The sequence below is a fragment of the Loxodonta africana genome, chromosome 3 (assembly GCF_030014295.1).
Source record: "Loxodonta africana isolate mLoxAfr1 chromosome 3, mLoxAfr1.hap2, whole genome shotgun sequence".
Lineage (NCBI taxonomy): Eukaryota > Metazoa > Chordata > Mammalia > Proboscidea > Elephantidae > Loxodonta > Loxodonta africana.
Genome location: NC_087344.1, coordinates 11168287 through 11195988, shown reverse-complemented (window position 1 = coordinate 11195988; position 27702 = coordinate 11168287). Strand labels below are relative to the sequence as shown.

General features: G+C 43.4%; 1 protein-coding gene across 10 annotated transcripts in view; it reads right to left on the bottom strand.

The window, feature by feature from the left end:
- Positions 1–25076, bottom strand: part of ZNF557 (zinc finger protein 557) — a 37497-nt gene extending 12421 nt beyond the window's left edge. The window contains exons 1-11 of one of the 10 annotated variants that reach the window (XM_064280481.1): positions 24952–25065; positions 21178–21435; positions 20928–20973; positions 19498–19600; positions 19029–19179; positions 16017–16145; positions 15359–15447; positions 14655–14781; positions 10671–10753; positions 9741–10176; positions 2169–9055 (exon numbers count right to left, since the gene is read on the bottom strand). In XM_064280481.1, the coding sequence (XP_064136551.1) occupies positions 8988–9055; positions 9741–10176; positions 10671–10753; positions 14655–14781; positions 15359–15447; positions 16017–16047 (834 nt within the window). In that variant the 5' untranslated portion in view covers positions 16048–16145; positions 19029–19179; positions 19498–19600; ... (1 more) ...; positions 21178–21435; positions 24952–25065 and the 3' untranslated portion in view covers positions 2169–8987. Of the gene's footprint in view, positions 1–2168; positions 9056–9740; positions 10177–10670; positions 10754–14654; positions 14856–14970; positions 15044–15358; positions 15448–16016; positions 16146–19028; positions 19180–19497; positions 19601–20927; positions 20974–21177; positions 21436–24951 lie in introns of those variants that run through there. The other 9 variants (XM_064280477.1, XM_023540469.2, XM_064280478.1 and 6 more) reach the window with 9 other exon arrangements.
- Between the last annotated feature and the right edge of the window lie 2626 nt (positions 25077–27702).

Here is a 27702-nt window from a genome sequence, read left to right as displayed (position 1 = left end):
ATCTTTGAAGATGTTATCAGTTAACATAAGGTCATACAGGATAGGGTGGGTTCTAACTCAATCTGAGTGCTGTCCTTATAAAAAACAGACACAGAAAGACAAGCAGGGGGAAGATGGCCACGTGAAGATGTATCTTGCTCCCGATAAGCCAAGAAACACCACAAAATATTTTGGGCTACCAGGATCCAAGAGAGACAAGAAAGGATCTTCCTGTAGAGCCTGTGGAGAGAGCATGACTCTGCTGATACCCTGAACTGAGGCTTCTAAGCTCTAGAACTGTAAGAGAATAAATTTCCGTTCTTTAAAGCCATTCACTCTTAGGAACTTTGGTACAGAAGCCCTAGGAAACCAATATGCCAAGTTTTGTATTTCCGTATAACACAATCACACATTTTCTTGATGTTTCTATAATCTGTCCTTCCTCTGTTAGGATATAAGTGCCTCAATGACAGAACTTTAGTATCATTCAGTGCTACAGACATAGGGTCTCAAAGAGTGCCTGGCACATGTAATTTACTCAGTAAACAGGCTAGGGGTTAACAGCATGGACTGTCTAGGTTTGAAACTGGGCTCTATAACTTACTAGCCAGTGAACTATGGCAAGTAACTCAAATGTACTGTGTCAGTTTACTCATCTGTAAAATGGGGTTAAACACTACATACTTCGGAGCTTATAATGAATACTCAATTAGTCAATATTCACAAAACAGAAGAGTGTCTTGTCTTTGGGAAGTGCTATATAAATATTTGATCTTTGGTTATTAATGCATCACAATTCTTTGTTATAAAAAAATGGTCTCTATACAAAAGGAATGATTCAGAAGAAAATTTCTAAACATGTATGCAACTAGTTACATTGCATCAACATGTATATAGCAAAAATGACAATTACGGGAAGAATTTTTAAATTCACAATCATAGTGGAAGATTTTAATACACCTCTATAACTAAATCAGGTAAAGAGAAAAAAATAAAGTACATACTACATTTGAAAACACAATTAGCTTGAGTTAACGGACATATACACTGTATCCCCAAATTAGAGAATATTGTTTCCAAAGAAACATGGAGTTATTTACAACAATCGACCAACTAATCAGTTTATCAGCTAGCTATTGCATTCAGCTGGTTAACAGAAAACGACCTCAAAAACAAAAAAATTAAAAAAAAAAATGACTTTGGCTTTAATCAGTTGTGTTATTGTTAGGTGCAATCGAATCAGTTCCCACTCATAGTGACCTTATGTACAACAGAATGAAACACTGCCTGGTCCTTCACCATTCTCACAATTGTTATGTTTGAGCCCACTGTTGCAACCACCATGTCAATCCACCTTGTTGAGGGTCTTCCTATCTTTTGTCAACCCTCTACCAAGCATGATGTCTTTCTCTAGGGAATGGTCCCTCCTGATAACATGTCCAAAGTACATGAGACAAAGTCTTGCCATTCTTGCTTCTAAGGAGCATCATGGCTGTTCTTCCAAGACAGATTTGTTCATTCTTTTGGCAGTCCATGGCATACCCAATATTCTTTGCCAACACCGTAATTCAAAAGTATCAATTCTTCATCCTCCTTATTCATTGTCCAGCTTTCACATGCGCATGAGGTGATTGAAAATGGCATGACTTGGGTCAGGTGCACCTTAGTCCTCAAAGTGACATCCATGCTTTTTAACACTTTGATGAGTTCTTTTTCAGCAGATTTGCCTAATACAGTACGTCGTTTGATTTCTTGACTGCTGCTTCCACGGGTGTGGGTTGTAGATCCAAGTAAAATGAAATCCTTGACAACTTCAATCTTTTCTCCTTTTATCATGATGTTGCTTATTGGTCCAGTTCTAAGAATTTTTGTTTCATGTTGAGGTATAATCCATACTGAAGGCTGTAATCTTTGATCATCAGTAAGTGCTTCAAGTTCTCTTCACTTTCAGCTAGCAAGGTTGTGTCATCTGCATAACACAGGTTGTTAATAAGTCTTCCTCCAATCCTGATTCTGCATTCTTCACATATTAATCAGTTAGGGTTTACTCTAACTCTAGAAATAAAACAGTCAAGAGTTGATGCAACCAATCAGAGGTTTTGTGGAGCCTGAATCGTTGTGATTTTTTTTTTTTTTTTTTTTTTTTTGCTGCATTGTGGTTTTTGTCATCATGGTCAAAATATGGCTCTTTCAACTCCAGGCCTTGTGTTCACCCAGAAAGAATTGGTAAGATCAAAATAGGTGAGAAGTAAAAGCCAAATGGTGTTACCCTCAGTGACTTTTACATACTTGTCATGAACAGCATAGTGGAACAAAGACTCTCCAGGCTTTGGGAAAGTTTGGTACATTGAGTATCTTCAATACTGCTTATTGATGACTTGAACAAAATGTTTTTTGTTTTTTTCCTATTTAAGTAATGAAGTAAGGGAAAATGGTATTTGCCATACTAAGAACGACAAAAAAGAATCAATACCGTAAAGTCCATGCAGTCTGAGAAAAATTCTATTAGAAAAGAGGTATATTGTAAAGTTTGTCTTATTTCCATATAACTAAATCACTCAAAAGATATACAGAAACACATTTCTGAATGTGCAATGCACTGATATTTTCAGAGTTCATTTTAATATATTGCATACAAAGTTATGTAATGTAATTTAAGGTTTATTTGAAGGGATATTATGTTTACATTAAAACAAAAACACTGAAAATTAACAAGCTAGTGGCCCAAGCTGAGACACTGATAAAGGTAAGACCACAATTATACTATTTATACTTTTCATTCTCAGTATAAATTACTTTGTGGCCACTCAGTGAAGAGTTGAAGCTAGAGCATCCTTACATCAAATATATATCTAGAGATTCCCTCCAGTATAAGTTCTCCAAACTCACATATAAAACCAAGACAGGAATTACTGAAAGCTTTCCCATAATTAATACACCCATAGGTTTTATATCCAGGGAAGGTTTTTATATTTTTCTTAATGTAAGGGGCATCTTTGGACATGTTCCCTTATTCTTTATATTCACAAGTTACTTGCCAGAATGAGTTCTCACAAGCTTCCTTAGGAAACTAAGAAAATGGAAGGCCTTCCAATACTGACAACATTCAGTAGGACTTTCCAGTGTGAATCCTCACCTTTTTTATAAAATGAGAATATTCAAAGCTTCCGAAAAGTGCTTGCACTCAAGGGTATCTCACCAAACTACTGTCTTGTGCGCAGGAATGTGAATGCTCGAGCTGTAGGCTTTTCCACATTTCTTATATCCAGAGTATTTCTCTGTTATATGATATCTCAAGTTTTTCAAAGGATGAGTATCCCTTAAATGCTTTTCCATTCTTACATCATTTACAGAGTAAATTATCACATAACTCCCTGGATATGAGACGGAAGAAGTCTTTCCTATAGCTATTACATCCTTTGGGTCTTTTCCAAGCAAGTCATCTTTTGTGCAGTACAGGGTGAGCATTTGAACTGAAGGCTTTACCAGAGATAGTGCACTCATAAGGTTTCTCTCCAGAGTGAGTTAATGTGTGAGTTATTTAAAGCTATTCCACATTAGTCGGATTAAAATGGTGATGGTCTTGCTGAAGTCTTTTTCTGTGCTTTTGTGACCAGTCTCCAACATGGTTTCCAATGATCTCCATCTCCTGGTATTTACACCTGGTGTAGTTCCCTCCCATTCTACAAGAGTTGGTCTGTGTAATCAATACAATATGCAAGAAGTGATAGACTGTCACTTCTGAGGCTAGGCCATAAAGGACATCGTGTCTGAGGCTAGGCCGTAAAGGACATTATGTCTGAGGCTAGGCCATAAAGGACACCATGATGATCATCTCAATTGATGCAGAAAAGCCATTTCATAAAATGAAACACACAATCATGATAAAACACTCAATAATGTAGCAATAGAAGGGAAATGCCCCAACATCATGAAGGGCATTTATGAAAAACCTACAGTTAAAATCACAGTCAATGGAGAAAGAGTGAGAGCTTCCTCATTAAGATAGGAACAAGACAAGGATGCCCACTCTCACCACTGCTATTTATTGAATAACATTCTGGAAGTCACGGCCAGGGCACTTAGGCTAGGAAAAAAAAAAGTATCCAAATTAGGAAGAAGGAAGTAAAACTATCCCTTTTTGCAGGTGGCATGATCCAATACATAGAAAACCCTAAAGATTCTACAAGAAAGATACTAGAATAAATAAATTTGCAAAGTGGCAGAGTACAAGAAAAACCCAACCCACTGCCATTGAGTTGATTCCGACTCATAGCGACCCTATAGGACAGAGTAGAACTGCCCCATAGAGTTTCCAAGGAGCGCCTGGTGGATTTGAACTGCCGACCTCTTGGTTAGCAGCTGTAGCACTTAACCACTACGCCACACCAAGGTCAACACATAAAAATCAGTTGCATTTCTATACATCAACAATGAGCAAGCTGAAGAAAATTAAGGAAGCATTATCATTTACAATACAATCTAAAATAACGTACCTAGGCATAAATATAACCAGGAAGGTGCAAGACTTGCACACAAGAAGTACAAAATATTACTAAAAGAATTTTAAAAAGATCTAAATAAATGGAAGGAAATTCCATGTTCATGGATTGGAAGGCTTCATATAGTTAAGATGTCAGTGCTACCCAAACCAAAACCCAAACCCATTGCTGTCGAGTCAATTCTGAATACTACTCAAGGCAATGTACAAATTCAATGTAATTCCCATCAAAATTCCAATAGCTTTCTTTGCAGAAACAGAAAAGCCAATTCTCAAATTTATATGGAAGGGCAAGGGACCTTGAATAGCCAAAGCTACAGCAAAGAAGAAGAAAAAGTAAGAGGACCCATACTTCATGATTTCAAAACATGCTATAAAGCTACAGTAATTAAAACAGCATGGTACTGGTATAATAATAGATATACAGCCCAATGGAATAGAATTAAAAAAAAAATTGAAACAAAAGCTCATATATCTATGGTCAACTGATTTGTGACAAGGGTGCTAAGTCTATTCAAGGGGGAAGGAAGAGTCTCTTGAACAAATGGTACTGTGAAAATTGGATTTCCACATGCAGAAGAATGAGCCATGATCCATGTCTCACAACATACATAAAAACCAATTCAAAATGGATCAAGGACTATAAAACATGAAGAGTAATAGCATCATCAGTTACCTGTCTAACTTCATGCAAATTACGATCAACCCAAGGCTGATTCCTATGAGATGGAGGTCAGACATACCTCCACTCTCCAACCTTACCAATTCTGACATCAGCTGTCCCTCCCATGGCACTCTCTTTTCTCTTCTGGGTTTGATAATCTGTTGCAAAGGCTATACAGAACTCACAGACCATACTTAAAATTAAGTGGTTTATTAAGGAACAGGGTACAACTCAGGATCAGGATCAACAGGCTACAACCCAGGATCAGGATCAGGAAGCATGTAGGCAAAGTCTCCCTTCTTCAGTGCAGGACAGCTCTCTCAGCTCCTCTTAATGGTTTGGGCCTCCTCTCAGCCCCGAGGACAGGCTCCTCTTGGCCCAGCTGTCTGTCACCACCAACTCTGCCGCAGGTCCCCTTCTGGGTCTGTCGCCACCAGCTCTGCTGCTGGGCTCTTTCAGGGCCTGTCGCTGCCTTCAGTGTTATAGCCCTTAATCTTTGTTTCAGATTTTTAGAAGGTTCCCTGCCTTCGCTCTCTCTGCTTCTTTTTTCTTCCTGCTCCTTTCTGTCTTGTCTACTTCTGTGGGGTTGGCCACACACACACAAAACTCCTCATCAACTTCAAGGCATGGGCCCGCTGAACAGGGCCATGAACTGACCAATCCCCTCTCAATAGGCCACAGACACTTCATTTGCATAGTAGGGTACAACTCACCTAATTTGCATAGCTATTGACCAATCTCTGCAAGATGCATATCAATCACAGGGCAGGCTGCAGCCCAGGACCGGACAAAAAGTATCAAACCAAGTTATTTACAGCTTACCCAGGAAATGTCAATCCACCTGGCAAAAGTAACAGACCCTATAAGGTAGGAAACTAGGGCTTGGGGGAAAATCTCTCAAGCTGTTTTTCCAAAGATCAAGGCAAAAGGCCACATAAAAGAACTCATTTCAGCACAAGGACCTAAATGTGAACGTTAAAATCATAAAATTCTTAGAAGAAAATTTAGGGGAGAGGTTGTGGTACCTAGACTTTAAGAACAGACTATCAGATATGACAACAAAAATATGAACGAAAGACAAAATAGATAAAGGGACATCATAAAAATTAAATACGTTTGTTCATCAAAAGATTTTATCAACAAAGTGAGGAGACCTACAGATTGGGGGTAAATTTCTGGGAACCATATATCCAGTAAGGGTTTAATATCCATTATACACACACACACGACACACACACACAAAACTTCTACAACTTAACAACAAAGAGACGAACAATCAACTCAAAAAATGTGCAGATGACTTGAACATTTCACCAAAGATACTCAAATGGGCAACACGCACATGAAAAGATGTTCAGTGTCATTAGCCATTGTTGTTAGTTGCCGTCGAGTTGATTCCAACCCATAATGACCCCATGTGACACAGTAAAACTGCCCCATAGGGTTTTGGCCGTAACCTTTATGGAAGCAGATCACTAGGTCTTTCTTCCACATAGCTACTGGGTGGGTTCAAACCACCACCGTTTCAGTTAGTAGCCAAGTGCTTAACAGTATGCTCCACCAGGGCTCCTTCATTAGTCATTAAACCCATTGCCGTCGAGTCAATTCCAACTCATAGCAACCCTGTAGGACAGAGGAGAACTGCCCCACAGGGTTTCCAAGGAGCACCTGGTAGATCTGAACTGCCGACCTTCTGGTTAGCAGCCATGGCTCTCAATGACTACGCCAACAGGTTTCCTCATTAGTCATTAGGGAGATGCAAATCAAAACCACAATGAGATACCACTTCACCCTCATTAGAATGACCATGATTAGAAAAACAGAAAACAGGTGTTGGCAAGGTTGTGGAGAAACTGGAACCCACATCCATTGCTGGTGGGAATGTAAAATGGTACAGCCACTGCAAAGAAGTTTGGTGGTTCTTCAAAAAGTGGAACACAGAACTACCATATGACCTAGCAATCCCAATCCTAGGTGTATACCCGTAAGTGAAAGCAGGAATGAAAACAGAAACTTGCATAGTCCTGTGCTGCATAACGTCTGTTTGGGCAATGTCCAACCAAATATATGTCCATGGTCCACTGTGTGTCCTCCACAGCCCGGCTTGGCAGTGAGCCTGCCCAGTCACTCCCCACCCATGGGAATATATGCCCCTGCCACTGTGAAGAGTTGGCACCCGATCCTGTTCCTGAGTGCCTGAGGCAGGCAGGCACTGTGGAGCTTGGCCAGGACAGGGATGCCAGGTCACCAAGACTGCTCCCCTGCTGCCTGGAGCCTCCATGCTGTGACCTTCATGCACTGGGTGGGACCCAGCTAAGCATTCACCTAAGATGTCTACAGCGGGAGCTTCCTGGGCCATGTGCTGTACAGCAGCCCCTGGGCCCGTACACTTGGGGGCCCCACAGATCCAGGTGTTCACACAATGTCCAAATCACATAACGTCTTATTTCACAGAATTTACTGTGGACATTAAGTGATATATGGCTGAATACCAGTGTTTGTTGAAGCACTTTTTCATAATAACCAAAAGGTGGAAACAACCAAAATGTCCATCACCAGATGAATGGACAAACAATATGTGGTGTGTGTATATATACGTACATATATACAATGGAATATTACTCAGTGATAAAGAGAAATGAGGTCTAGATGCATGCCACAATGTGGAATAACCTAGAAAACATCACACTGAGTGAAGTACGTCAGTTGTAAAAGGACAAATACTGTATGATCTCACTTATATGAAATAAACAAACATATATAAACCAAAGATTAATGGATACCAAGGGTGGCAGGGAGGGAGAAGAGGGAGTTTTGTTTAATGGGCATTCAGTTTATGCTAGTGGTGGTGAGATAATTTGGAAAAGGAAAGCGAGAAAAGTTTCAAAGCATGAAGAATGTAATCGTTGAATCAGTGAAGGTTTTGTATATATTTTCATGAGTACACAAACAAAAACAATTAAAAAGACATTGTGGCTTCTGTTTTGCTCTCTTTAAAATTATTCACTTTGGTGGGAAACCTGCTGCCATATCATGAAGACGCTTAGCCCTGTGGAGAGGCCTATATTGCAAGGAACTGAAGGTTTTCTACCAACAACAAGCTCCACTATGGCAGACATATGAGTGAGCCATCGTAGAGGTGGATCCTTCAGCACTAGACTACAAGTAATTGAAACTTTTGCCAACATCTTGACTGTAACGTCATCAGAGATCGTGAGCCAGATTGTGAACCACGCAGGTAAGCTGTTCTTGAAGATCTGACCTACAGAAACTGTGAGACAATATACCTACCTCTTCACTTACCGACTATCTCGTTATTTGACATTTTGCATTTGTGACAACAGTAAAAACTCTACTATTCAACTATTACGCACATCAACAAGGTGGCAGGCATGGCGACAATGGTTGCGCAGCATCCCCTCCCTTAAGGAAGGTCCCTAGGCAGCCTCTGGGAAGGAGGAGCTGTGCTGTCCTGTGCCCTTCGCACCCTACTGCCGGAGAGAGTGCTGTGTCCAGCTGCATGCAGGACTAGCCCCCTCCATGAGCATGGCCTCTGGGCAGGTACGCAAACAGCACTGAGCCAGTGGTGCCTGCTCTGGGTTCCTAGCCCTTACGGGGCCTTAGGCCTTGCAGCTCAAAATTGTTGTGGGATTGGAAGGGAGGAAAGAAAGAGCCTCCGCCTCAGCTCCCAGAGCCATCGCAGGGAGCCCTGAGCTTTGGTGACTGCCCAGAGTGCAGACCAAGCTCCAGGATCGTGAACACAGGGCTTGCAGGAGTGGGAGTGGAGCCCTGGAGGTGCCTGTGATGGAAGCTCTGAGCCAGCATAGGAGGTAGGTGAAGTGGTTAAGCTGTGGGCCCTCCAGTCACACAGCCTAGCTTTATCCATCTTTGTCTCCTCCAAGCCTTCTTCTCTGCAGAGAAATAATCTATAAGTAGGCTCATCATTGATGATGAGCACATCAGTAAATCTTAGCTATAATTATTTCTATGATATTTTCTAAATGAAAAAAATTGAACACATGGATAGTCTGAAAACATAAAAAAATCCTCCATTTTTGCATAATGCCAATTTTCACATAACGACCTGGTCTTTGGAACCTAACAATGTTGGTAAGTGAGAAGTGGGTGCGTTTGCTGTTTTAAGCCGCTAAGTTTTAGGGATTATTTTTTATGCAATGACAGATAATACATCTACTGTCAGTTCTCTTATCTGAAGGAGATCAAAGAATGCTCTCCCACAGTCACTGTATTCATATCTATGTATTATCTATCCTCCTATGCATGCAGAAACATAATTACTGCGGAAGGCTTTTCCACATTGATTACGTTCACAGGGTTTTTCTCCAGTGTGAGTTCTTATGTGTTTCTTAACATATGAGCAATTATGAAAGGCTTTCACACAGTCATTACATTCATAGGGTTTCTCACCATTATGTACTCTCTTGTGTATAGTAAGAGGACACTTACAGCTGAAGGATTTCCCACACTGATTACATTCATGCGGTTTTTCCCCAGTACGAGTCCTCACATTCTGTGTCAGGTGTGAGCTCTCCCTGAAGGTTTTACCACAATCATGGCATTCGTAAAGTTTCTCACCTGCATGAATTCTATCGTGCACAGTAAGGGAGGCACGCGTGCTGAAGGCCCTTCCGCACCGATTACACTCATAGTGATTCTCTCCAGTATGAACTCTCTTGTGCGTTTTGAGGCTATATCTAGTGCGGAAGACACGAAAACACTCATTACATTCATAGGGTTTTTCTCCAGTGTGTATTCTCACGTGTGATTTAAAGGATGAGGAGTTACTAAAGGCTTTCCCACAGTCGCTGCAGTCATAGGGTTTCTCCCCATTATGTACTCTCTTATGAACAGTAAGGTAAGAGCTACTGCTGAAGGATTTTCCACATTGGTTACAGTCATAAGGTTTTTCTCCAGTGTGAATTCTTTTGTGCTGTGTAAGGCTTGATTTTGTGCTGAAGACTTTAAAACACTGATTACATTCATTGAACTTCACTCCAAGATGACTTCTCTCCTGTTGATGAAGAGACAAGCGATGACTAAAATTTCTAATATTTTTAATATTCAATGCTGTCATAGGAATTCTCTCCTTAGGAATTCTCTCACACATGACATTATTGTAATGTTGAGTTTTTACTACTTTCTATGCTTAAATATGGTTTCTGCCCAGTGTAGGTCCTTAGAAAGTAAATAAGATGGATGCTCTGCCACAAGTCTTTGTTACATTCACAGAACATTCTCTGATAAATTTAAGGCTAATTTATGTTTCAAACATTCGATACTGAATCACATTTATGGAAATTTTTACTCATGGGAGCGCACAGTGAAGAAACAAGTTTAGAGCTAATTTAACTTGTCTCGAAATCTACACGTTTCATAGTATCTCTCCAGACATCACTTTCTCTTGGTTATACGCCACTGCTTTTAATGACTCTCCTGTTATTTTGTCCCCTAACTTATGGCATTCTCCTATTGTGGAAAATCCAGAACCATCCTTATTATTCTTACCATTTTCATATGTTTAGTTTTTTCTTTTCTAAAAACAGGCTGCTTAGAAGTTAGCCCTTTGGCTTTAAGTGTACTCTCCGGATCTGAAACAAATTGAAAAGGAATTTAAGTTGGTGGAGAAAAGAAATGGTGAAGTGGACATGTGAGTAAAGACAAGCTTTCAGGAATTTTTGATGAGATTCACAATAAAGAGGACATGGGCATGGATGATTTATGTATTTCAAGAGGAACCTGGTGTTCACCTGGCCAGGTACCTGGGAGAATTCCTCTCTCTTCTATAATCATCTGTTCTTTTTGCTGCAACTGAGAGATCAAACTGGGTTTATCAATTTGATTCCTCAGTCCTGGGAAAAAGATATACATGTAGGGAGACCATGCAGGGGACAAAAAGCCCCGCCACAAAACTGAAGCCAACACTTCTGAAGATGGGCAAGTGTGACTTAGGAGCTATGGAATAATCGTGCCTGAATTCTAATGAATAGAGTAAATCTCTGTCTCAGTTAGCTAGTGCTGTTGTTGCAGAGATACCACAAGTGAGTGGCTTTAAGGAACAGAAATTTACTTCCTCACAGATCTGGATGCTAAAAGTCCACATGAAAGTCCGGGCTGTGTCAGTTTCTTCTGTGAGCTTCTCTTCTAGTTTCTGGTGTTTGCTGGTGATCTTTGGTATTCTCTTGCTTACAGATGGGTCCTCACATGCTATTTTCTCCCATTTGTGTGTGCCTAGTTTTTTTTTTAATAACTAAAAGTATTAGGTTTAGGATCCATCCTACACTGATATGATCAGTTAATATAACAAACAAACAAAAAAAACCCTGTTCCCAAACAGAATCATATCTATAGGCACAAGGGCCAGGAACTCAACACATAGTTTTAGGTGACACAATTCAATCTATAATATTCCACCCTTGGTCTTCCAAAATTCATGTTCTTCCCATGTGCAAAACTCATTTCCCTATCACATAATTCCAAAAGTCTTAACCCATTCAGCATCAATTCTAAGTCCAAAACCTCATCTTCTGAATTATCTAAGTAAAGTATGCTTGAGGCTCTGTGTGTGTTCTATCCTGGGACAAAATTCCCCTTCATCTGTGGACCTGTGAAATCTGTAATACAAATTACCTGCTTCCAAACTACAGTCACGGAACTGGCACAAGGTAGCATTTCCATTCCAAAAGGGAGAAAATAGAGGGAAAGAAGGGGTCACGAGTACCAAGAAAGTTCAAAACCGAGCAGGGCAAATCTCATTAGCTCTCAAGGCTTCAAAATAATTCTGTTTTTTGATACATATCTGGGCAATGGCCACTTTCTCTGGATTCTGGGTGAAGCCCCGGCCCTGGGCATTAGTCTTGTCCTCTAGGTGCACTTTGGACAGTGACCTTGCCCCGTTGGAACTGTGTGGCTCTCTCCGTTCTTCCACCAGTCTGGCAGCCGAGTTCCCTTAACTTTGGGCAGTGGTACAATTCTCCTGGCCCACTGGAATGGCAGCCCCATACTCCTGAACTGAGGTGTGGTGGTCCCACTCTGAAACCTAGGGAACAATAACTCCACATTTTGAAACCTAGGGGGTTGTGCCTCCACCCTTTGAAGCCATGCAAATTGCAGCTCTGCTCCCCGTGCTCCTTCTGACTGTCCTGCTGATCTCCAAACAGCTTCCAGGATTGTTCCTTCCTTTTCTTGGAGGACAACAGATGTTTGTAACTAAGTAGCTCCACTGGAAGGAGCCCCAGTGGCACAATGATTAAGTGTTTGGCCGCTAACGAAAAGGTCAGCGGTTGAAACCCACCCAGAGGCTCTGAGGGAGAAAAGACTGGCAATCTGCTCCTGTAAAGATTATAGCATAGGAAACCCTATGGGGCAGTTTTACTCTGTCATATAGGGTTGCTTCGAGTTGGAATCCACTTGATGGTGCACAATAACAACAGCTCTAGTGGCTTGTTTCCTGCCTGTAGAATTTCAGGAGGCAAACGGCTTTCCTTCATTTCATCCTGTTTCTGTTCCTTTCAGTCTAAGCCAACAGAATTTCTGACTAAATCCATCAGTCACAGGCCTAACCTCTTTAGCAAAAGATTGTATAGCCACATAATCTTGGTGTCCTTTCCGGGACAAGCCTTTTTAGTTTTTCCTCATAGAATTTTCCAAATCTTTTAAGTTCTGTTTTTTTTTTCCCCACGGTTCATTTCTAGTTTCTCTCTCCTGCCACATTTTACTGTACATGGCAAGAAGAAACCACACTGCCCCTTTAACTTCTTGCTTAGAAATTTCTTCAGCCAAATACCCAAGTGCATCACCTACAAGTTCTACTTTCCACAGAACACCTGAATAGAATACAGACAAGTTCTTTGTTCCTTTATAATACAGATTGCCTTTCCTCCACCGTCCAACAACATGTTCGTTATTTCCTTTTAAACCTTCAAAAGAAGCGCATTTAATGTTCTCATTTTTAGCAACATCTTGTTCATGATGATAGGCACTTTCCTCACAGCTCTCAATTCTCTCTGCGCCTTCATGAGAATTGCCCTTCATGTTCACAATTCTACCAACGGTCTCTTCAAGGCAATCTAGGCTTGTTACTATCATGTGCATCCAAATTCCTCCAGCCTCTACCCGTTACCCAATTCCTAAGCACCTTTCACATTTTAGTATTTGTTAGATCAGCACCTTTCATTCTCTGGTACCAAATTCTTTCTTGGTTACCTAGTGCTGTTTTATCAGAAATAACATAAATGTGTAGCTTTAAGGAAGAGAAATTTATTTCCTCACAATTCTGGAGGCTACAAGTCCAAATCAGGGTGTCACTGTGTCAATTCCTTTGGTAAGCCTCTCTCTTAGTTTCTAGTGTTTGCTGGCGATGGTTGGCATTCCTTTGCTTGTATATGGGTCCTCGCATGTCATATGTTGTCCTCGCATGTCATATGTTGTCCTCCATGTGTCTGTGTCTAGTCTTTTTATAACTCAGGAGTGATTACGTGTAGGATCCATTCTATGGTGGTATGATTTTATTAACTTAACAAAAGAAAAACTCTACTTCTAAACAGTATCACAACTACAGGTACAAAGGCCAGGAATTTAACACATATTTTTGGTGGTGGTAAGGGGCACAATTCAATTCATAACAATTTCACTCATAAGGAACAAAAACATAAGTATCTTCACTCAGTATTCAGGGTGACTGGGGATAATTGGTCTAGTAACTCATGCCCAAGTCAAAACACACTTCACAAGTCCCACCCAAAGCATTTAACCATGGTGAATACAAAGTCAAGGATAAATTTTTACTTCATAGGGAAAACAACAGATAGTAAACACTGTGAAGGTTGGGGCCATATCTATCTCAATCACCAGTACATTCTCGATCCCCACCACAGACCCTGGATCACAGTGCTTAAGAAAGACTTGGTGCCTGTTATGGACTACATTGTGTTCCCCAAAGTATATGTCAACTTGGCTAGGCCGTGATTCCCAGTATTGTATGGCTGTCCTCTATTATGTGAGCTGATATAATTTTCCTATGTGTTGTAAATCCTAATCTCTGCCTGAGGTTAATGAGGCAAGATTAGGTTATGTTAAAGACGATTAGGGTGGGATGCAACACGTTTACTCAGGTCAAAGCCCTGATCCGATATAAGGGAGTTTCCTTGGGGTGTGGCCCTCATCACATTTTTATCTCACAAGCGATAAAAGGAGAAAAAAGTGAGCAGAGAGATAGGGACCTCATTAATATCAAGCAGGAAGAGCTGTGCTGAGAAGCTCCTACACCAGGGGAAAATTGATGACAAGGACCTTCTCCAGGAGCTGACAGAGAGAGAAAACCTTCTCCTGGAGCTGGAAGGCTGAATTCAGACTTCTAGCTTCCTAAACTGTGACAGATTAGATTTCTGTTTGTTAGAGCCATACACTTGTGGTACTTCTGTTATAGCAGTACTAGATAACTAAGACAGTGCCTAAAGGACTAAATTAATGCAGGAATAATGTCAGCCTTACCAAGTGATGCCAGGTTTCTGCTGTTTTCCAGCATCACATCTCTGTATAGTTTTCTCTGAGAAGGGTCCAACAATGCCCATTCCTCTTGGGTGAACTCCACAGCCACATCTTCGAAGGTCACCAAGTCCTACCATTGGAAACATCACGGCTCAGCCAAGGACCACCCTTTGCTTGACATGAACAGAGTGAAGACTGAGAGAACTGAGGAAGAGGAACGCAAAACACAAGATGTACGGGCAGGATTTTGAGCCCCTCTGCTTCTGGGCTCAGCTCTCGTGTCCTGTCTACCTACACCCACTCACAAGGTTAAATATACCTGTAACACAGCGATAATTTTTTCTCCAGTGTTAGAGCTCCAGTAATCATATTCCCCTCAGTCTCCAGGTCTCCTGGGACATGGCAAAAATCAGAAAAATACTTGGTGAATGAACAAACTGTTTTCCCATGGAGACCATCAATTTCTTGAGTTTAGAACACAGTCACCTTTTTCTTGGCTTTTCCTTAAAACACTCATTTGAAAAAGGCTGTAGAAGTCAAGATACACTGATGTATTCTGGGAATTCCCTCACCCACTACAAGAAGCCCAGAGATCCTGGGATTCTTGGGGACCTGGTTTGGCTGTGAGGTTCCAGGCTATTGACAGGTAAGAAGTCCAACATCTGGTCAAAGGAATAATGATTTGGAAATAGGAATATCTGACTCACCTGTAACCAGCTTGTCAGGAATCCTTTAACCAACCCTTCTTCCTCTGTTGATCCTTTTTGATGAGAGGCTGGGTATAGGGAAGACTGAGCTGGAGAAGAAGAAATGTGCCACAAGAATCCAGGCTTGCCCTGTGTTCTAACACTCATAAATCTGGAAGCTTTCCCACCTAACTGTGATTGACCATATCCCATACAAATGCACATACATGAGCACCACCCCGCCCCCGCCAACGTACCTACACATCCACACCTATACACAAATATATCCACACACAGCTTTCCTAAGAAGCCAGGGCAGAACCCTGTCCAACCCAGGGCTAGACAATAGGGCTCAAGGGTCTGACGCTACTCAAAAAAGAGAATATTATTTCCAAATACTATTTCACAGGTGAGGAAACTGCAGTTTACAGGGACATCACTGTTATTTTATCAAGTTTATAAAAACAAATACATAATTCAAAAACTCCCATACATTTACCACACAGGTAACATATACACAGACTTCCAAACCACCCAAGTCCCAAATTCCAAGAATTGCACAATATGACACCAGCAACCTCTGGAGCTCCTGAGGCTCTATTCTTACCTGCTCAGCCCCTTCTCCTATCATCCCTTTAAAGTCTGGACTCTGAGGGTTTGCATTGACCCAAAGACTTACCACAAGTGGGGGAGAGAACAATGGCTGCCATCCTGTGATTCAGATGGTAAATTTTCCTGAACCACTGGGCAGTGGTAGAACCAGGATGCTATGCTTCTTATTCCCACTCAGTGCATTCTGGACAGGGATCTGTAATAAAGGGGGAAATAATAAGTATTCATAGTCTCTCTCCCTCTCCAGATTACTGCGGACAAGTCTCCCTTGTCCCATCATGTCCTCCTTCTTGTAAGTTCTGTCTCTGATATTGGGCCTTTATTTTGCTTAGCAGGTTATGGATTCAGGGTGATGTGATGGCAAAACCTCTCTTCCTCTGTCTTCAATGGTACGACCAGTACATCGCTGTTCCACTTCTTTTTAAAACTTTAGTGTCACTGAGTTTCATGTCCCGTTCTTCCCGTCCAAGTTGTTATCATCAACACATTCTCTGCTACCTTCACTTGAGACTTTGGCATCTGATTATCACTATTCCTCTCAACCTCCAGTCCCAGCACCTCATTCAGATGACTTTGGAGTCCATGATGATGACCCTGACTCTACCTTGGCCACGCATTTTCATGGTGTCTTAGTCATTTAGGGCTGCTGTAACAGAAATACCACAAGTGGATGGCTTTAACAGTTTATTCTCTCGCAGTGTAGTAGGCTAGAAGTCCAAACTCAGGGCGTCAACTCCAGGGTAAGGCTTTTTCTGTTGGCTCTGGAGTAAGGTCCTTGCCATCAATCTTCCCCTGGACTAGGAGCCTTTCCATGTAGGAACCCCAGGTCCAAAGGATGTGCTATGCTCCCGGCGCTGCTTTCTTGGTGGTGAGGTCCCCTGTCTCTCTGCTCGCTTCTCCTTTTTATATCTCAAAAGAGAGTGCCTCAAAACACAATCCAATCTTGTAGATTGAGTCCTGCCTCACTAACACAACTGCCGCCTATCCCATCTCATTAACATCACAGGGGTAGGATTTACAATACTGGAAAATCATGTCAGATGACAAAATGGTGGACAATCACACTATACTGGGAATCATAGCCTAACCAAATCAATGCACATATTTTTGGAGGACACAATTCAATCCAAGACACATGGGTACCACCCTAGATTTTGTCACCAACTGAAACTGCTCCCCACTTAGGATAATAGTTCAGAAATTTCCCTCTCCCTGAACCCAACCTCCTACACGTCCACCTGGTTCATTCATCTTCTCCTACTATGTGGTGTTTTCCTACCACACAAAGGGTTCACTCCACCCACTCTCCCACTTCCTCGTGATCCATCAGTTACTGCCTCCTCTCATTTCATACTTATTCAGTTCAGGTTTCATTGTCCTTCATTTCAGCAAATTCCCTTATGCCTACTTTCTACCTTCAAGCAACCCCAGCTTCAATCGTATGTCTTCCCCATATCGACAACTGGGCAGACCAGCCTGTTTAAGAGCAATAATATTGCCACCTCTACAACATCATGGTTGCCAGAATGAGAAGAGTCCTCGACCTTGTAGGGGACAATCCTACAGTCAATGTAGCCTCCTCCTCATCCAAATACCATTTCAAACCTTCTGTAATCTCATTAAATCTCACACATCCTCACCTTTTCCCTTCATGGGAACCAGCTTCCAAAGCTGCCCTTGATGACCCTTGCCTTTTTGTTTTCACTCCCTGTGTAGGTCCCCTTGCACATGGAATTAGGGCTGATCGGTGTGATTAACAGAATATTGCAGAGGTGATGGTGAGTGATCTCTAAGGCAAGATCCCAGAAGGCACTGCAGCCTTGGTTTTTTGGACTGCTCGCTCTAGAGGAAGCCAGGTGCCATGCTGTGGAGATAGTCAAGCAGCACTGTGGAGAGGCCTGTGTGGACAACAACCGAAGCCTCCACCAACAGCCAGCAACAGCTTAGCAGCCGTAAGAATGAACCACCTTGGAAGTGAATCCTCCAGCATCAGTCGAGCCCTCAGATGACTGCAGTTCCAGTTGACATCCTACTGCAACTTCATGAAAGTCTCAAGTCAGAACTTCCCAGTTAAGCCACTCCTGAGTTCCGGAACCACAAAAACCGTGAGCGATGGGAAATGATTATTGTTGTTTTAAGTTCCTAGGTTTTGGGGTCAATAGGTAACGAATGCACCATCACCTTCAGCAAGTGCTCTGCATCCTACTTTTCAAAGTAGTAGTCATAAGAAGGAATCTGCTTTCCTGTCTTAGCACAAAATTACAATCTGCACCCTGGCATCTTCTCCCTTTCCTGTACAAACAAGTTGTCTCCCCTTCTCTAGGAGGCCACGCTCCGTGGCTTGCTTCTGTGTTCTCTCCCTTCTGTCTTTTATAGGAGCTGTATATGATTATCTATTGTCTATCCTTTTCCTTCAATCCCTCCCGCTCTACTGAACTCTTCCACAAACCATTTAAACCTGATCCAGGAATTTTAGTAGTGAAATAAATCTATCTTATGAGCAGTTTTCTTTCCGGTTACTGCCCAGTCTTTTTCCTTTGTCACAGCCAAAATTTTTGGAAAGTGTATTTCATTCCATGCCTCCTTTCCTCATGTCCTACTCACTTCTTCAACAGAGTACAATCTGGTTCCCACCACTACCACTTGAAGGACAATACCCTTGGTAGAATCACCGATAACCTTATTCACAGTAACAGAAATGCACATCACAACTACAACGATATCATTTCTTAGCTATGAGATCAACAAAAAATACAGTGGACCACACTCTCAACTGGCAAGGCTGCGTTCTCATACACTGAGGTGTACAACTCCTATGAAAAGAATTTTGGCAATGTCAAACAAAGCTGCAAAAACATTTACCCTTTCCCCATTAATTCACTTCCAGTAATCTCTTTCAAAGATACACAAATACCAAAAGACATGCGTAAAGATTATTCATTGGGGCATTACTTATAATACCAAAGGATTAGAAATAACAAAAATGCTCATCAGTAGGGAAATAGTTGAATAAACTACGGGGAACCACGGAGTCACAAAGAATCCTTGAGTGGGGCAAACAACTAACATAGCTACTAACCAAAAGGTTGGAGATTTCAGTCCACCCAGAGGTGCCTCAAAAGAAAACCCTGATGATTCACTCCTGAAAAAATCAGCCATTGAAAACCCCGTGGAGCATAGTTCTACTGTGACACACGAGTTGCAATGAATCAGATCCGACTTGATGGCACCTGGAAAAAGATAAATCAGTATATATGGAATGTTTTCTTTTTATAAAAAGGCAAGAGTCTTTGCATGAAGATGGCACCACAAGCAAACAAGGAAGCTCCTACCCCTCCCAAAATTGAAACCAAAGGAAAGGCTTTGAAGGCCAAGAAGGCAGTGCTGATAGGTGTCCACAGGCCCTGCCCCCGCAACAGCAGACCTGCATGTTACCCATCTTTCGGCCCAAATATCCTCAGAACACCCCCAGGAGAACAAGCCTGACCACGAAGCCAACATCAGTTTCCCCTGACCACTGACCACCAAGGTTGAAGAGAGCCACACACCTGTGCTCACTGTGGATGTCAAGGCCAACTAGCACCAGATCAAACGGGCTGTGAAGACGCTCCATGACAGTGACTACAGCCGAGGTCAACACTCTCGTCAAGCCTGATGGAGAGAAGGTGGCATATGTTTGACTATGATGCTTTGGATGTTGCCACAAAATTGGGATCTTCTAAACTGAGTCCAGCTGGCTCGTTCCAAATACAAAAAATTTCACCACAAAAAAATAAAAAGAAAGAAAATGAAGAGGGCAGAATATAAACATATATAAATACACACACACACCATTTGCTTACATATGCAAAAGTGCTAAGAGGACAAAACAAATGAATGGAAATGGCAACCAATATGGGTGAAAGGGAGACCCTGGTGGCGTAATGGTTAAGTGCTATGGCTGCTAACCAAAAGGTTGGCGGTTTGAATCCACCAGGCGCTCCTTGGAAACTTTATGGGGCAGTTCTACTCCGTCCTATAGGGTTGCTATGAGTCGGAATCGACTCGATGGCAGTGGGTTTTTTGGATGGGTGGAAGAATATCAGGAAGAGGAGACAGGAATGGAATTGAAAATATAATACAGGTGTAGCTCTGAATACACCTTACCATATAGTTTTGACTTTGGAACCATATTTCAAAAGTACAACTGCAAGCCTCAAAATTGAAAACAAATAACTAAATGAGCCTAATTGCATATAAAATTGGAAACATGACTACACAAGAACAAGAATTATTTCACATGACTTTAAGACAAAATCTATTGCTAACTGAACCATTTTCTTATTGATAAGCACTTGAGTTGCTTCTCATCTTTTGCCGTTAGATATAATGCTACAATGGATCATCTTGTGTATATATGCTGTTTTGTATCTGGGAGGTTTACATTCAAAGTATATTTCCAGAAATAGGGTTGCTGAGTAAGGACAGTAATACTTCTCAGTACTATATATATACATATATATATATACTCAAGTAGAATATCGTTAAGTAAATAAATTGATGTCATTAGGGGCCAATGTTTTCAATACATCAGAAAAGAGACAAATATGAAGTTAAAGAACTTAGGGGAAAAACACTGTAAATAAAATTTGAATTAGAAATATGACTATAAACTTATAATTGAAAAAATATGTATTTCCTAGCTCTATTCAGTAAGAGAGTCTATGAGTAATGATACTCCAGAAGTACTTAGCACACCAAATGCCTAGATCTTGGTTTCTAAGTACCATTCACCACTCAAAGGAGCTGAGTACTCTACATACTAATACTGAAAAAATCTCCAGTATAATGTTAAGGGAAAAAGGCAAGGCACAAAATACAGATATAGTACCACAAAGTTTTGTGTAAAAAAAAAAGGGAGTGAAAATATATTCATTCCATTCACTTAAAGAAAACCTGGAAGGATAAAAAGGCATGATAAACCAAAAAAAGTGATTACCTATAGGTGACCCTTATCGAGGCGAGAGAACGGGATAGAAGGAGACCTAGGTGGGAGAAAAACTTTGTAAGGTAATCCTTTTTGTATCATTTTAATTTTTGAGTCAAACAAAAAAATATTTTTAATGAAAAAATTTTAATATTCGAATAAATAGTATGCACGAAAATTGGGTAATTTAATTTTTAATTCAAAAGTCAACTTTTCCAGATAAAAATCATTTCAAGATTAACAACACATCAAACATACTCACACAGCTGCCATAAGCTGAATAGTCCTTGGGTTCTTCACTGAGGTTTGGAACCCTCAAGGCAGGGCAATGCCATGATAATAAGGAAAGGCAACCCGCTTAGCATACAGATTTTGCCTCTGAGAACTCCACACGCTTCTCCTTCCCACTTGCAGTGTAGAAAAATTTCCTCTGAGTTTCAACGTCTATGAGGAAGAAACTTCACACGTGGAATCAGGTGAATGTTCCAATCTAATCAAATGCAATCCAGGAGGACAGAACCTAACGGGTTGTATTAGTTTTATATTAGTAGCTGCCCTAACAGATTACCACCAACTGGGTGGCTTAAAACAACAGAAATTTATTCTCTCACAGTTCTGGAGGCCAGATGTCCAAAAGCAAGGTGTTGGTAGGGTTGGTCCCTATTGGAGGCTCTGAGGGAGGATCTGTTCCATGTCTCTCTCCTAGATTCTGGTGGTTGCTGGCAATCCTTGGTGTTTCTTGACTTGTAGGTGCATGCCTCCAATCTCTGCCTCCATCTTCACGTGACATTCTTCCCCTGCATGTGTCTGCCTTTGTGTCTTCACGTGGTATCCTCTCTCTGTTTGTGTCCAGATTTCCCTTGTCATATAGGGATATCAGTCATATTGGATTAACGGCCCACCCTACTCCAATATGTCCTCACATTAACTAATTACATCTGCAAAGATCCTATTTCCAAATAAGGACACATTCACAGGTACCAGAGGTTAGGGCTTGAACTTTCTTTTTGGGGGACACGATTCAACCCACAACATGGGTCTTCCTCCAAGTCTGATGGCACAGAAATTTCCTCAGTTCCCACAAATCACACACATTCTGAACTGACCAATTTGATGGGTCCCCAAACCACCTAACAACTAGTAATAGCCACAAGACAACCATAATGACTACACACCTACGGGATCTCCTATTTCCCCAGGACCCCAAAGATAATAACTTCCAAAGTCATTATCCTATAGAAGAAGGGTCCTTCTCTGTAGGTCAGGGCTGAAGCTATACCTGAAATCTCATTTTTTTCACCCCTGTTTCTATTCCCTCTTCAAGTGCGGAAAAACTCTCTAAACAGACATTTGCCAGCCTAAAGCCAACTTCATCCTCTCTGCAGTCTCTGGACGAGCTTGGTTCCCATCTTGGGGTATCTATGTGTGTCCTCCCTGCACCCAAAGATAAAAAGGGTGGGTGTGGGTGTGTGTGGGTGTGTGTGTGGGAGAGGCAAGCAGGGAGGGAAACTCGGGACACAAAGACTGAGTTTGGACTAGGTGAAAAATAAGAGTGCTGAGGGACAGGCACTGCAGAAGAAAGGCCTGGAGATCTACTTCCATAAAGATTGCAGCCAAGAAAGCCCTATGGAGCAGTTCTGCTCTGTAACACAAGAAGTCAACATGGGTCAGAATCAACTGGACAGCAACCAGTTTGGTTTTGATGTGGGGTGTAGGGTAGGCAGCTACCTAGGAAAGGCAGAGCAGCTAAAACAATCTTTTCAGGAGATTTGTACTGATATGTGGAGCACTGGTGGTACAGTGGTTAGAGCTCAGACTGCTAACCAAAAGTTCAATAGTTCAAATCTACCAGCCGCTCCTTGGAAACCCTATGGGGTGGTTCTACTCTGTCCTATAGGGTCACTATGAGTTGGAATCGACTTGACAGCAATGAGTTTTGTTTTAGGGTACCGATATGTAACATAGCCAGGCCCTATCTCTCTTCTAGATCTCCTGCCCAGTGTTTTGGGTTAAACAGTACCCGCTCCAAAAGATATGTTCAAGTCCCTAACCCCCAGAACCTGTGAATGTGACCTTACTTGGAAATAGGACCTTTGTAGATGGAATTAGTTAAGATGAGGTCATTAGGATGGGCCCTAATCTCTTGATGACTAGTGTTGTAGGTAAGAACGCCATGTGATGATGGAAGCAGAGATTGGAGTGATGCTGTCACAAGGCGAGGAACACCTGGGCTACCAGAAGCCAGAAGACACAAGGAAGGAGGGAGCTTGGCCCTACTGCACCCTGAATTCGGATTTACAGTCTCCAGAACTGTGCGACAATACATTTCCATTGGGTTAAACCACCCAGATTGTGGTAATTTGTTACACGGCCCTAGGCAATTAATACACCCAGGGAATTTATCCTGGCTTCCCGACCACAACTTTCCAATTTAAAGGGAAGGAAGGACTCGGAGGAGTCAATGCAGAACAGGCAAGGGAAGAAGGTATTAGTGCCTGTCTGCCAGTTCCTCCCCAGCCCTGGGAACTGACTCCGCCCTGGGAATATTTTCATTTTATGCACAATCTTCTCCTCAGTCATTCCCAACAGGCCAGCCATTTGCTCCTATTTGGAACTACGCAGGGGTCTTCTGTAGCTTCCTTCACTCCCATCTGCAGGCCCTCAGTCTTCACCTTCCATCACCACAGCACCCAGGTGTCTTTGACTCCTGGGTCTCTGGTAGATGGAATGCCCCTGTACCAGAGAGGTCCATGTCCTTATCCCTGGAATCCATGAATATGGCACCTTACATGGCTAAAAGGACTTTGCAGATGTGATTAACAATCTTGAGAAGGGGAGATTAACATTTTATAGACACGTAAATCTTACCCAGAGATGTTCCATGTAGGCTATTATAAATACATTCCCTTTCTCATTTTTTCTTTTAAGCTCTTAAAATTTAAAATCGTCCTTTGTTTTGGTCCCTGGGTGGCACAAATGGTTTGCACTTGACCACTAACCTGAAGGTTGACAGTTCGAACCCACCCAGCAGTGCCGCAGAAGAGAAGGCCTGGTGATTTGCATCCGTAAAGATTACAGCCAGTGGTGAGAGGAGAGATGTGACAACGGAAACTGAGGTGTGGGTGACAGAAAGAGAGTCTTGAGGATGCTAAGCTGCTGGCTTTGAACACTGAAGAAGGGGCTCCAGCTCCTTTTGTTTGTATTTACTGATATAAATGTTGGCTGTGGCTGCATTCACTTGATTCCTACCCAGCCATCTGCTCCCCCCGCCAAAAAAGCAGCTCAAGGCCGTGTGCATTTGACTTGCTCAACTCATCTTGCTGGGTAGAGATTTTATGGTGACTCCAGCCACTTTAAACACACCCTGTCATTCAGTGGTCCTCTAAGTGTCTCAGCTGAATTTTCCATAATTCCACAGTTTACTCAGACATTTTAAGGCCCGTTCCCGTGGCCCTAGAAGCAGGGCTTCCCAACCTCGGCATTATAGACATCTGGGGAAGAATCACGTTCTGTTGGGGGCGGTAGGAGCTGTCCTGTGTATTGCAGGTTGTTGAGCAGCATCCCTGGTCTCCACCCACTAGATGCCAGTAGCTGTTGTTGTGGGCCCTCCAGTCGATTCCGACTCCTAGTGACCCTATATGATAGAGTAGAACTGCCCCATCGGGTTTCCTAGGCTGTGATCTTTACTGAAGCAGAAAGCAGGTCACCAAGTTTTTCCTTCGCGGAGCCGCACTTAACCATTGCGCCACCAGGGCTTCTGATACCCGTAGCAACACCCCCCCCCGCCATGTGTGACAACCATAAATGCCTCCAGACACTGTGAAAAGTTCCCAGGGGGGCAGAGTAGCCAGAGTGAGAAGCACCGGGATGAATGTGATGGGAGAGGGGCTCTCTGAGGCGGGGACAGACCTGGGAGGAAACAGCAGCCTAAGGCCCCCAGGGAAGGAAACGTGGCTCTGGCGAGGGACCGAGGGACGCGGGAAACTGCGGCTCCCGCCCCCCCGGGCTCCGACGCGAGTTCCCGCCCGCCACTCACCGAGTCCTGACGGGTGTGATCCGGCCCAGCGCTCAGACAGGCGGACCCAGCCGCCGGAGACAATAGGACTCGGCGCCCCGGGCGCGCGCCCTGCGGCCCCGCCCAGGCCCCGCCCCACCCTCAGCTTCCGCTGCTGGGCTCGGGCTTCCGGCGCGGAGGTTGGGGCTCCCCGCTGAGGCGGGCGGCTGCGGCCGCGTGCCCCAGCGTGGGGCCGAGCTGTTTTAGTGCCTCTTTAGTGAGTACAAGGTTGGACTGTGGGCCTGTATCTGTTTTAAGGGGGGCGGAAATAGTCCCGGGGGCGGGGACCAGGCTGAGCGGCAGGGATGTGGGCGGGGCCAGGCTCAGGGGGCGTGACTGTGGGCGAGCCTGCCGCGCAGGGACTAGGGTTGGGGCCGGGGCTGTGGGCGGATACCAGTTATGGGGCGGGGCCATGGACCGGGAGAGCCGGTCTGTGGAGAGTAATAAGGCTGGGTGGGTTGGGCTTGTGGGCGGGAACTAGATTTGGGGGCGTGGCTGAGAGCAGGCACAAGGCCCGGAGGGAGGGGACTAGAGTTAAGGGTAGGACTGTGGGCGGAGACCAGTTACAGGGGCGGGGCTATGGCGAGCACTGGGTGAGTGGGTGGGATGTGGGCATGGATGATGCTGGGTGGGTGGAGCTTCAGGCGGGGACCAGGTCTGGGGGTCCTAGACAGGCACCAGGCTGTGGAACAGGGACTAGAGCTAGGGGCGGGACTGAGGGTGGAGATCTGTCACAGGGGCCGGGCTATGGGCGTGCACTAGGCTGGGAGTGTGCGTCTGTGGAAAGTAATAAGGCTGAGTGGGGTGGTGCTGTGGTGAGGGGTCATTTACAGGGGCGGGGCTATGGGCATGTACTAGGTCTGGAGAGCGGGTCTGTGGGAAGTAATAAGGCTCGGTGGGGGTGGGGCTTGTGGGCGGGGACCGGACTTGGGGGGCGAGGCTGTGAGCAGGTACCAGGCCTGGAGGGTGGGGACTAGAGTTAGGGGTGGGACTGTGGGTGGAGACCAGTTGCAGGGGCTGGGCTGTGGGTGTGCACTAGGTGGGAGGGCAGGCCTGTGGGCAGGGATAAAGCTGGATGGGGAGGGGCAGTGGGCGGAGATCAGTTCCAGGGACGGGGCTGGAGGCGCAGGTTTCCGTGGATCCCTAGTCTGTTCAGACAGTAAAACAGAAGAAACCAAACCCATTGCCATCAAGTCGATTCCTTTCGGTAGCAACCATATAGGACAGTAGAATTGCTCCAGAGCGTTTTCTAGGGTAATCTTTGGGGAAGCCGACAGCCACATCTTTTTCCTGCCCAGCAGCTGGTTGATTTGAACTGCAGACCTTTTGGTTAGCAGTGAAGCTCTTCATCACTTTGCCATCAGGGCCCCTGTTCAGACAGTAACCCAGTACTGTAGAGTCGATTCGTTCAGACAGTAGAATGCGTTAAAAAAAAAAAAAACAAACACCTAACATTTCTTTACTCATTTCTCCAATCTCCCACAGCCTCATAGAACGATATACAATAAAACTTGTGAAAGCTGGAATGTGTGTAAGGCAGAAACCTGTCAGAGAAGGAAAACTGAAAATATTTTCCACTAACAGTGATAGGAAAGTGGTAAGCTGCACCCCGTCTGAGGGGAAAACTTGAGAGAACTGGAAAAACAAAGCAATTCGTTGAGTTCTCACTCTTAAGCTTTCATCATAGCAGTATTTATGAGTTTTTGACTTTTCATGCATGTTTCATCTTCCTAATTTCTTCTAAAAATGGCACAAATATGCACATTTCTCTACAATTTGCTTACTCCCTCCCTTTGCCCAGAGACAAACACAATGACCATTTTCATGTGTATCCTTTCAGATAGAGTGTGTGTGTGTGTGCATGCATATGTATATGTGTATGTACATAGGTTGTGTATACTGTAATTATTCATTTAACATACCAAGTCGCTATTTTAAGTACTGTGGGTAGGAACTGAACAACACAAACATCCTGCCCTCAGAGGACTTGCATTTTAGTTGTGGGGTAGGGAGGGGGAGTAAATAGATAATGACTGTGATAAACGAAATACACGGTGTGTTAGATGTTGATAGGTGCCCTGGTAGCACAGTGGTTAAGCCCTAGGCTGCTAACCAAAAGATCTGTAGTTCAAACGCACCAGCCACTCTTCGGGAGAAAAAATGTGACTGTCTGCTTCCATAAAGATTACAGCCTAGGAAACCCTGTGGGGCAGCTCTACTCTGTCCTATAGGGTCACTATCAGTCAGAATCAACTTGATGGTGAGGAGCTTGGTCTGGTATGTTAAATATTGATAAGTACAAGGAAAAAAATTAGGCACGCTAAGGCACATGAGGGCTATAGTTCTGGTTGGTCTTCCCCTTGGCTGCTTCCTCTATTCCTTGAGAAACCCAAAGCCTCTTAATTCTGGTTTCTTATAGCCAGTGAGGCCTTGTCACTGCCCTGGTCTACCGTTCTGTTGCCTGACAGCCAGCCAGCCACAGTGGTCATCCAGATTCTGGGGGGCCCATTCTGAGGTGGGGCTGTGGCAGCCCAGGGCATGGGGAGGTCTAGGGAGTCTCCAACAGCTGCAGGTGTGAGTGGTGGCTTATCTTCAGACTGGGCAGCTGTTGGCTGTCTTAGATGCCATCAGAAGTTCAGGTGTGCCAGGAATGGAGGTCTAGATAGGGGTACAACTGCTGATTGGAACTGCATTGACTTTTAGACTCAATTTAGGGAGAATTGGTGTCCTTTT